At 47.1% G+C, this 11,870-nt stretch overlaps 1 protein-coding gene across 1 annotated transcript in view; it reads right to left on the bottom strand.

Moving 5' to 3' along the window:
• Window positions 1-11,440, bottom strand: part of Spon1 (spondin 1) — a 279,250-nt gene extending 267,810 nt beyond the window's left edge. Inside the window, exon 1 of the mRNA XM_021166919.2 lies at window positions 10,782-11,440. Coding sequence (XP_021022578.1) covers window positions 10,782-11,019 — 238 coding nt within the window. The 5' untranslated portion in view covers window positions 11,020-11,440. The remainder of the gene's footprint in view (window positions 1-10,781) is intronic.
• Between the last annotated feature and the right edge of the window lie 430 nt (window positions 11,441-11,870).

Here is an 11,870-nt window from a genome sequence, read left to right as displayed (position 1 = left end):
CCCCCCCCCGCCTTGCTAAAATGTTAGATTACATTTTTATTTGGCCACTTCCTTCTCCTGAGGCTGACTACCAAGGTCCAGCTCTCAAAGTATTGAAGTCCAGCAATCAAAAGCCCCCTTTGGCTCACCTAACTAACATGGCCAAGTAAAATTAAACACTCTATCCTAACATCCTTGTACCCTTATAACGTGCCATTTTCCTGTATGCCAAGTCTGTCTTCCCTCTATCCAGAGGCAGTCCTTCGTCCCACTTCTCTCTGGGACAAACTCCCCCCGCCTCTTGCCCCTTTGCTCCCCTCTCCTTTGCTCGCTCCCCCCTCCTTCTTCCTCTATCTGTTCTCTTTGTCCTGAGTCCCTGCCCTCTGTTCCTCCATCTTGGGGATCTGAGCCCACACTTTTCTTTCACTCCTCCGGAACATCCAGTGACCTGATTTATCTGACCAGGTGTGAGAGTTAATTCTGACAGAACCCAAAACCTGGGTAGAAAGTCTCTGGAAGGGACTGTCTAGATCAGGGTGGGCAGTGAACGTGTCTGTGAGGATTGTCTTTAACCAATGTGTATGAAGATCCAGCTACAAAGTAGGCAACACGATTCCCTGGTTTGGGGCCCTGGACTGTGTAAGACCAGAGAGACCTAGCCTTACATGAGCACTAACATGCATGCATGCATTCTCTTTCTGCTCTTGAATGTGACGTGACTTGCTCCCTCAAGTTCCTGTTTTAACTTCCTACAATGATGGACTACAACCTAGACTTGTAAGCCAAAAAAAACCTTGTCTCCCCTAAATATTTTTTGGAGGAGCGAGGGGTTAGGGTATTTTATCATAGCAACAGAAATGCAATGAGAACATATGGTTACCTATGCTGTCATTAAATCATGAATCCTTCAGTGAATCAATCACTAATTAGGTCAGAGTCTTCAGGGTCCAATTACTTCCTCAAAGACCATTGGTGGTCAATCAAGCCTTAGGTACACAAAACTGCAAGGGGCATTTTAGAGTCACACCATAAGACCTAGGAAACTGTATTCATAAGTATACTGGGGTGAGTGACCAGGAGGTGGCAATGTCAAATGACAAATGTCATTGGGGTGACAACAGAATGTTTACTTCAAAGTGCTGAACCAGATGTAAGCTTTAGGCAAAGACCTTAAAGGGTGGCTATGATCTCAGTTCTAAGCTCTAGTCTGCTCAAGATTCCAACGAGCAGTTTAGATAAAGGCTCATTAGGCCTGTTTATAAGAACTGTGGCTAGTCTAAAACAACATGATGTAGGTAAACCTCCCTGTGACAGAATCATGAATGACTGACCAGAAATTATGGTAGAAGTTCAATGGGAAACCACATCAAATATGTTCAGGGTGGGGCTGGGGTCGGGGTGGGGCACACAAGCCTGTAATCTCAGTTTGGAGACTGGGGGCTGAGGCAAGAGGTTCCTGAGTTAGAGGCTGGCTTAGGTTTATAGAGAAAAACAAGGCCTTGTCTCAATTCCCTCTCCAAGCTGACCAGTCACAGCACAGGCTAATCTACCAATCAGTTTTCTCTTACAGTAACACAGCAGCAGAGACAGCTAGCAGAGAAACAAGTCATTTTAGGTTACAGTTCTGGGGATATAGCACAGGGTCTCATGGCACCATGGTTTGGGGTCTGTTGTGGGAGTTTTCCATTATGGCAAGGGCATGTGGTAGGAAAATCTGCTCAGAACATGAGCTAAGAATTAGGGAGAAGGTGAGAGACTGGAGGTATGACTGCATCTCCTCAGAGGTTACAGCACCTCCCTACAGCAGCATCCTGGAGACCAAAGTCCCTGTAGACCTTTTGGGGATATTATCCATAGATGCACAAACCATAGCAGTTAGGAAGCACAGCAACCTTCCAAGAAACTAGCAAGCATCAGAGTTGGCTGCAGGTTGAGCATGGTTCCAGAGCATGACAGGGCTGCCAAGAAAGCAAACACAGCCCTGGCAAGCTCACACACACACAGTGTCCAGGACAGGAAGAAAACCATTCTGTCCCTATCAGAGCACATCTGGAGTACAAAGCACAGGAAGAAGGAATGTCTCCCATAGGAATGACTGAAGAAATAGGACATGGCATTTTAGTCAGAAGAGAAGCCATGGTAGAGAGCTATTTACCCATATGCACTGCAAGGGCTGACATATGGCCAAGGAAACACCTTATTTTGTGTGATTTTGAAGATCAAGGGACTGGGGATGTGTGGACGTCCAATGGGAGGCAGCTGAGAAGAACGGTGAGGTCAGCGTAGCTCTAACTTCTCCAGGCTGTGAGCGTTGCTGCCCAAAGGGGCTCTTGGCTGTCCTCTGCACCCCTTCCACGTCACCAAGGCAGAGGATTGTACCAGCCCTGAGTGTATGCCAGAGGTGTACTCTTCAGTTTCATGTTACTATAACATAATTCCAGAAGCCACTGACGTATGAAGGAAACAGGGTATCCCTCAGGAACAGAATAGGACCATAGTGTGGGATACTGAGACTGAAGACAAAATAGGTGGTGTTGGGGAAGCATAGGAAATGGAAAATATAGAAAAGAAAAAATATATATAGTCTTGAAAGCCAATTCTTTGCTGGGTTTGCCAATCCTTACAGATGGTTTCGGGAAAATTCACCTTAACAGTCTGTGTCTGGGCTTGAGTGTCTGCTCTGAGAGCGCAGGTGTGGGCTAGCAGCCCCTCCCTCTGCCTGTTACCCTCTGTAGCCTTGCTCCTCACTTCTGCAGTCTCTTTCAAAGGAGTCGCCCTCTCCTTGCATGCGTCTGCCAGTCACCCATCTCCAGCCTGTCCCAGGGCAACAGCTGTTCTTTCTCTCTGCTGCCACCCTCTGGACAGCCTTTGACTTCTTCCAGGGCCGCCCTCTGGTGCTCACCTTTCCGGTCGAGGAAGGTATGGTTTCCCTAGTCTAGCTGATCTAAGGAGAGGTTGCAGATCTTACACCTGGACCTTTGAGTTTAAATGGCGCCCCCCAACAAATAATGATTTAATGCCTGCTGGCCATACATAATTCTGGGTACTGGAGATAAAATAAGAAAGACAAGGGCTTTGCTCTCATAAAGCGCGAATTCTAGATGAAGGAGGCAGATGATAAACATGATTATTTCAGAGAGAGCTTCAGGGCGCGAAGAAAATAAATCAGGGGGAAAAACCCAATGGGAAACATAAAGTGGTGGTCAAAGAAGCCTCTTTATAGATGAGACTTAATACCCAAGACTTAGAGAGGATGAATCAGTCATATGGAAGTCTAGGAGCAAAACTATGTCCCTTGGTGTTTCTTCCCATTGGCTTTCAGAGAGTGATTAAGAAGCCCAGAGAGGCGAATAGGAGAAGGGGGTGGGGGCGGCGCAGAGCACCTGGCCATTATTTTCAACTGGATCCTGATTCTAGCTCCACCCACTTCCTCCTCCCCTCCCCCCAACTCCACCGGATGCCTGGTTCCTGAAAGTCTCCTCGGATCTCTCTCACGCAACCCTTAAAAACAATTTGTAAACCCTAGAACCTGCCGTGCAGCTGTCCTCAGACCTCACCCGAGAGGTTGGGCGCAGAAAATTTCTCTAAACTTCCGTGGTAGTTTGAGCATGTCAGATGCCTGGAGCTTGCTGGCAAAAGACTTGGCGGGTGGGGGAGGGCTGTTGGGGGCGCTTCACTCCTTGCCTCAACTGTCTGAGCCTCAGAAGACCTTTGTGAAGATGGGACATTTTATGCCAGCAAAGATTTACCAGCATCTTATGGAGTTTTTGTGAGAGTCTAGTTCTAGGTGTTCTGAAGTAGATGAATTAGAGAAAGATGAGGTGGACACACACACACATACACATGTGACTCTAGGTAGGTAGACTCCACTCCACTAAATGCATGCTCCTGAGCATGCCACGTGGCCTCAGTTTCCCTCACAATCACATGGTAAGGACTTACTTGCCTGCCAGTATTTAAGGAGGAGAAACCAAGAGCTTTCTCCGCAACTTGATTGAAGAAGCTCAGATCACTTCCAGTGCTGGAGGGAGAACAGCACTGGACTTACCAAGAAATGCCAGCTTCCTTCTCTTCCCCGCTAACGGAAGTACTTGGAGAGGCACATAAATCAGACCAGTCTGGGGCTGCTCTCCGTGGTGTATGTAATGCACTGTTTCAAGGGATCATGAAGGGATAATTTTGACTTATGTGATTTAGACTTTCCATATGCCTCTCGAATCTCAGCCTTGGGTAGGATAGGTAGTCACTGCATTCAAATTATTTTGTTCATTTTTATTCTGAATGTCTACCCTGTGGCTTTTTCTTTTCTCATCCCACACGTGGCCATTGCTTTCTTGGTCTTTTTACTTCTTCCTTCCCTCTTTCCTTCCTTCCTTTTCTTTTTTCTGATTCCTCCTTTGTTGAGGGAAAAGTAAGATAGAATAGGCTGCCTAAGCACACTTATATAAAGACAACATTTTCATATGCACAGACTCACACAAACCACGCACACATACTTACAAACACATATCCTATACCCCTTTCTCTGTCCATGGATTCAGCCGGAACATCAGCACAGAACCCATCTAGAAACCCTTCACTGAATTCTCATTCATGGAAGGAGTATGACTTTCATTAAAAGCTTGGGACAGGTCTGAAAGGTGGCTTAGCTGTTAAGAGCTCTGGCTGCTCTTTCAAAGGATCTGGATTTGGTTTCCAGCCACCACGTGTTAGTTCACAGTTGTCTATAACTACAGTTCCTGAGGATCAAATGCCCTCTTCTGGCTATTGCAGACACTGCATGCACATGGTACACATAACATATGCAGGTAAAACAAAGCAATTCTTTTTTTAAGCAATTAAAAAAAGAAAACAGAGCACTTTTTAATTAAGTGGTTCTCAACCTTCCTAGAACTGTGACTGTTTAATATAATTTCCCATGTTATGGTGACCCCCCAATCATAAAATTATCTTTGTTGCGACTTCATAACTGAAGTTTTGCTATTGTTACAAATTGAAATGTAAATGTCTGTGTTTTCTGCTGGTCTTAGGCGACCCATGTGAAAGGGTCATTTGACACCAAAGGGGTTGCAACCCATAGATTGATAAACACTATTCTACTGACTATTTCCCTGAATCTAGTTTTCCTTTATCTTTAAAAAATAAATAAATAAACCCCTCTCCTCAACATGCTATGCTACATGGAGCTTGGATGTGAAAGCAAGTTGGCTATAATGATCCTTGGAGAGAGAGAGGTCCAATAAAACAACCTGAAGCCAGGTAAACTCAGTCATGTTGGCTAGCATCCAATAGAAAGACACATATGTAAAATGGGTGAAATTATGTTAGCAACATATGCTCTTTAACTTGACTGATATATACATATATATATATGTATATACATATATATATATTTCATTTTAATATGGGATCCACTTGAAAGTTGTTGATAAGAGCCATGCACGAACTCATATGAGCCCTTCAATAGCATTGCAGCATACCTTACCTCAGACTATCATACATACTGTATGTAATGGTCTTGCTGTGGTAGCAGCTACTGTTGGTTAGCAGAGACCTAGAAGAGGGAAGAGCCCTAGAGAGGCAGAAGGAGCCTGGGTTCCTGCCTGACACTGTGAAGTCGCGGCTGGCTTTCCATTGATCTCAGCTGAAATCATTCCTTTGGGGGTCTCTTAGCTTGGCTTATGTCTATTCTGTAAAGAATGTAAATGAGTAATGTGGTAGTAAAACTTCCCGGGCACCTGTATCTCATGCTAGCCTATGGTTCCGGTTAAAAAGAATCGGCTGGGATGGGCTTACCTGGGCTTGAGAAAGCGCTCAGGTTGTAAACTTTGAAAAACTTAAATTAGATATGCCTTGTTTTCTATGTTTTGATGTTTCCCCACTGCCTGAAATGCAAAGCCATAAGCAACCTTTATAATCTTTAAACATCGGACTTGAGGCAGCTTTTGGATTCTGTTTTCCCTTCTGAGTTTTCCAGACAGGTTCTCACTATGTATCTCGAAGTTGTCTTCAAACTTACAATCCTCCTCCCTCAGCTTTTTTTGTTTTTTTTTGTTTTTTTTTGTTTTTTTTTTTTTTTGATGCCTGGAATGTGAGCACGAGCATGGTATCCTTTGGTTTTTATTATCAGTTTGAAGTAAACGTTTATTAAAGGGGGACAAGAATTTAGAATTTAAAAATCACATAATAAAAGGAAGGAATAGGGCTGGTGAGATGGCTCAGTGGGTAAGAGCACCCAACTGCTCTTCCGAAGGTCCAGAGTTCAAATCCCAGCAACCACATGGTGGCTCACAACCATCCGTGACGAGATCTGATGCCCTCTTCTGGAGTGTCTGAAGACAGCTACAGTGTACTTACATATAATCAATAAATAAATCTTTAAAAAAAAAAGGAAGGAAGGAATAATACAAGAACAGGAGAGAGATGGGATCGTTCTTTAGAAAAGCAAACCACAACAAAAGAAATCATTTATTTAAGAGGGTCTTTCCCAGCTTAAGTTTCTCAACTCCTACACACATTATGCTCAAATACAAGCATTTGCAAGCCGAGTTATAAAACAACTGCATGTAAAAGAAACAATTTATCAGGTTAAGTTTTGTCCCCCACCTACTTTGCTCCTGCCTTCTCATGAAGAGAATCCATTAAAGGCTGAGGAGGTCCTGCATGGCCTAAACTGAACCTCTGCTTATGGGGAAGGGCAATACTGAAGTCTATTTAAAAAGGAAGACAGAAGGAGGAAGTGCTGGAATACACCATTGCTTTATGACTCTGTGTCCCCTGGTGTGATTGCCAAAATTTGTTGACGCACTTCCCCTTCAAGGAAGTCTCACTACTCAGAAGGCTGAGGCTAGCCCAGTAAACTGCTTCTACTCCCAAGTCAATTAAGAGTTGGCATAGAGGACTAGTGAAGAGCTGGGTCCTGTCTCACACTTCGACTGTGAGGAGCCTCTCTGGTGCTCAGTTTCATCTATAAAACAGGAACAGAATAAACTGCAGGACTGCGAGGAACAAGGGAGCCGAGTGGGGAGAAGTTAGCACAACGTCTTCTCTGTTGTTATAATCCTCTCATAACATGTATCTATGTGTATTTATATATGTGCACACACAAACATACACACTGTACCGACTGTGTGCTGACCTCTTTAACCCTTATTTCCAGTCCTCATGATGCTTTGGCGGTGCCCTCCCCCCAAATGCCCTCACTTTACAGACAGGGAAACTGGTTTAGAGACATGTCATGGATTGCCTGCAGTCACATAGTATCTATGAAGATGAGCAGAAATCCCATCATGAACATATGCATCATGAAATCCCATGTTTTTTCTAGCAGGCTGAGGTTCCTACTCACACTGGCAGTGTGTGTCCCAAACTGGGACAAAGAAGAAAAGGCAAAGCTGCCTTGGAGGTCCCCAACCCTCTGGGTGTAGAATAAATCCCCCAATTATGCCTGCAGTTGGGCTAGCTTTTGAAATCTCTTGAACATTCTTTTCCCATCAAGTTCCTTGAAATTTCCCCTTTAAAGAGCATCTAGAAAAAGACACTCTCGTCAGCCTGACTTTATTTTCCCAATAAACAGACCTTGCTCAGACAAAAGAGCCTCTTTGATTTTCAATCAATTCGCGAACATTTCAGCTGATTTCCTGCTATTTGGCTTGAAATTGTGATCTGGGAAAGGCTGGCTCTGTAAACTGTCGCCCTAGAAGAGAAGCCCCTGGAGTATCCTCAACTTGTTATTTTTAATCACTGTAATCGCCTTTCAAAGGAGGCTCTGGTCAGAAACAGAGCGGGCCTTTCAGAGCTTTCTAAAGCACAATTATGGCACTGGGGTGGGGGGCAGCTAGAGGAAGAGAGAGGGAGGGTAGGGAGCAGGGGTGGGAGAGAAAAGGAAGTCAGACCCGCACTAGCTAGTTGGAGAAGGCTGAATGACTGCCCCAAACTCACCCAGGCTGTGGGGAAGAAGCGCCATGATTCAATTTGTTAAAATAGGGACCTTTTTATTCAAGTCTAGAATAGCCAAAGGCAATGGGGTGGGGGGCAATGGGGTGGGGGGCAATGGGGTGGGGGGCAATGGGGCACAGATGTTATTGGATGACAGACTGAAATAAAGGGCACAGATAGGAGGGAGGAGAAGGAGTCATTGATTCCAAGGACGGTGATGGGTGATGGATGCTGAAATGGGGGAAGGGGATTAAAAAGCAAGAGGAACACCAGGGGATGTTAATGTCTAAAACCTAAGTCAAGGCACTTAGGAGAACACACTAAATTTACTTTTAATATGATATTGTAAGGAACTATAATCTAATGGGAAATGTCACACACTAAGCTAGTGCCTTTTCTTTATAACTCTGAAACTGATGTGTTAATTACAGAACACCTACCCAGAAGATTTTAGCATGCCTCTCCCTAAGTCTTTACTTCAAGATATCCTGACCATTGGAGGGAGTAAAGATGTTATCCCCACCTACAGCCTGAGCAGGTATCACCGTATTTCAAAACTCAAGGGTATAGTCCAGGGCCCCGGTCTGGTCTCTGGTCTAGGCCTTGGCTTTACCTAAAAGTTCTGGAACTTCTCTGGACATGTAATTGTGGAATGCGCCTCCCTCCCAGCGCTGAAGTATGTGTTCAGCCAAACAGGACTGGTATGAGAGGGGATTCCAGGATGCTCCTGCTTAGCCAAAATCAACACACACACACACACACACACACACACACACACACACACACACACAGAGAGAGAGAGAGAGAGAGAGAGAGAGAGAGAGAGAGAGAGAGAGAGAGAGAGAGAGAGACAGCCCTCTTCTTGGGTTTAAATTAAGAATAGTCATAGACAAGTATGAAGAACTCACCATTCACTCATTCATTAAATAAATTCATGAGGAGCCAGAAAAGGGCAGCCATTTGTTCTCTGGTAGTTGGACTGGAGGAATGTTGACAAACTTTTCAACCAGAAGAGAGCACACACTGAATGCAATAAGCTGAGACAAAATCCCCCCCCCCCCATTTTTAAGTCAATAAAGAAAAGTCACTCTACCCAAACTAATGACTATTTGGGGACCTGCTGTCTCTCTGACACACTCACCTTTGTATGAGAACACAGCTTTTTCTTTCCAGGCTAGGAAACAGGCTCAGGGAAATCAAATGGCTTGCAGGAAGTCACACAGCTGCTAAACCCAGGCCCCCTCATTCCCAGTCATCCCTTTCCCTCTGCTTTCCCAGTTAACTCAGGACTGTGTGCAGGGGGCCCAGATGCTTTCTTGCCTTTTGGTCTGATCTGCCCCAGGTTAGGGGATTATCAGTTTGTCCTGCACATGCCAGGTCTGAGACTCCTTTCACCAAGCTGTGTGCTTCCTCCCTGGCTAGGAGCTTTTTTTTTTTAAATCCAACATCTTTCTTCGGAAAGAAGGATCTTGTGGACTCCTTAAGGAACAAAGCCGATCCTGGTCAAGGGCTGAGGGGCTGAGGGAGTCGGTGCCCTGAGCCTGAGTGCATAGTTTGGAGTGGAGAATTACGACTCCACCAACCCGACCAGGAAAACAGAAGCCGCTTTCTGGGAAGTGCAGTCTCTGGATCTGGTACTGCTGACACTGCCCCAAACTTTCTCCCAATGCTCCCAACTATTTCCTCTCGCAACTCTCTGGGGGAACCAGGAAGGCAGCAGCTGGAAGCCCAGTTCTTCTGCCAAGTTCTCCAGTGATCTGCTCTTCCCCATCAGGCACCAAGCAGACTTGTGGCTCTGGAGGAGACCCTAGGTAAAATATAGTAATTTTCCCCAGGATCCTGCCTGGGGACAGCCAGCTAATGCTTGTTTAAAAAAAAAGAAAAGAAAAAGGAAAAGATATCAGGGGAGCCTATAGACCTACTAAACAAGGAGTGTGAGAATGGAGGAGGTGATTGGAGTCTTCAGGTGGGTGTGGGCCTAGCTGTTGGTCATGCCAGAAATCGCCCACCTGCTTGTATCGCCTTTCCCTGTGCTCTGAGCCCTGCTCTCCACTGAGCTGCGTAAAGCTGGGCATCCCTAGGGCGCACAGCGTCTAGGCCGCCAGAATCAGAATCGCGTTCTGGGAATCCTGGGTCTGTTTTTTTATCCTCACATTCCACCTTCCATTGAGAGACTAACCGTGTTGGGTTTTTTGTTGTTGTTGTTGTTGTTGTTTGTTTGTTTGTTTGTTTATTATTTTTTGAGGATCCTATTGCCATTGAAACCTGTCCTGGAAATCCAACGGTCTCTGTCTTCTCCTGGGACAGGAGAGTAATTCGGGGATCTCTCTGTGGACCCTTCAGCTTCCTCCTTCCCCTACCCTGAGACTGGTTAGGGACCCATCCAGGAAGGGAGAGTCCTGCTTGATCTAGAAGCTGGTATCTCTCCTTCGAGGATGAAAACCATGGGAAGAGATGCCCTGCCTGGGACCCACCTGAGAGTGCCTTCTTCCCCAGAGAGCGTTAAGGAGAAATGTGTGTGTACTTCACTCTCGCCAACAGCTGGAGCGAAGTCGGGCTCCCTCCCAGCCAGGCTGGTGTGATGTGTGGCTCGGCTGTATTCCCCGGCTCGGGAACCCTGCGTTGGAGACCCGGGCTGTCTCTCCTGCCTGCAGCCTCCCCGACGGCCCCCTCCTCTCCTGACACTGTCTTGTTGGGTATAGTATAGAGCTGGCAGCTAAGGGGCTCAGGGCAGCCAGGTCACGGCCCCGGGCTGGGATGCACAGACGTGGTACACTCTGGGACTGCGCTCCGGGCTCCAGCCTTGCTCGGGTCAGTGCCCTAGGGGTTCCTAGATCTCCGGCCCCCAACGCCATTCCACTCACCTCGGTAGCTGCTTCCTGGCTTATAGAAATCAGGGTCGCCTTCCACGCGGAGGCTGAACTCCGTGTATCCCTCACGCCGTGTGCCCTGGGCGCGCAAGATGCGGCTGCAGTAGCCCTCCGACTTGGCCACTTTGTCCAGGGTCTCATCTGAGAAAGCTAGCGCTGCGGCCAGGGGCAGCGCGAGGGCCAGCAGCGCCGGACCCCGGCTAAGCCTCAGGGGCGCGGGAGACAGCCTCATCCTCGAGGGCCCCCCAACTTTATGCGGATGTTGCAGACCCTGTCAGGACACTCCTGCTCCAAGTGACGGGAGCTGCAGAGGCGAAACCTGGAGGAGCCCGGGTGGCGCTGGCAGTGGGCAGACCGTGCCCGCCTCGCTTTGGCGGCTGCGGAGCTGCGCTGCTCTGAGCGGAGCGGAGCAGCGGAGCCGAGGGGCGGGCGGTGGCGAAGGAGCGCGAAGAGGGAGGGCTGATTTGCGCCCGGATCCCCCAGCGCAGTGCTGTTTTGTTTCTGAGCTGGCGATTAGCGGGCGCTCTGGTGTTTGTTTTGTGAAGCTGGATTCTCAGGGTCTGGTGGGAGAGAGCTGGGATACGCAGACACGTGCTGGCTCAATCTACCCTGCCACCAACGAGGCTGCTTCCTCGCCATCCAGCTCCAGCTTGGGTCCTGTGGACCACAGTGCTCTGAGGAGGGAAAGCCTGCCAACTTAACTTTTGTTGCAAACCTACTCAGTGCCAGGCTGCGCTGCTGCAAGGTTTCCCCGCGGCGGCATCAGTCTACCATGTGCACTAGCGCCACACACCGTAATCATTTATTTATAGACAAGCAGATCGCCGCAGGCCACCTTCGCTGTGCTGGCCCGCTGCCTCTTACCAGGCCACCATATAACATATCACGCTAGAGGACCAGGAGCCCGAGACTTAGGCCCTGAGAACAGCTGGCACAATGCCTTGGCCATAATTTTGAAGATTTTTTTTTTAATGTTTTTCTTTTAAAACAAGAGGAAAAGTTACTATTGAAGAAAATATTTTTGCTACATATTAGTTTATTCAGCAGTGTATCTAAGCAATCATAAACTGTGAGGTTTTAAGA

This window comes from Mus caroli, chromosome 7 (assembly GCF_900094665.2).
Source record: "Mus caroli chromosome 7, CAROLI_EIJ_v1.1, whole genome shotgun sequence".
NCBI classification, from domain to species: domain Eukaryota; kingdom Metazoa; phylum Chordata; class Mammalia; order Rodentia; family Muridae; genus Mus; species Mus caroli.
The sequence above is the reverse complement of the archived record's forward strand: the minus strand, read 5'-3'. Positions and strand labels throughout refer to the sequence as shown.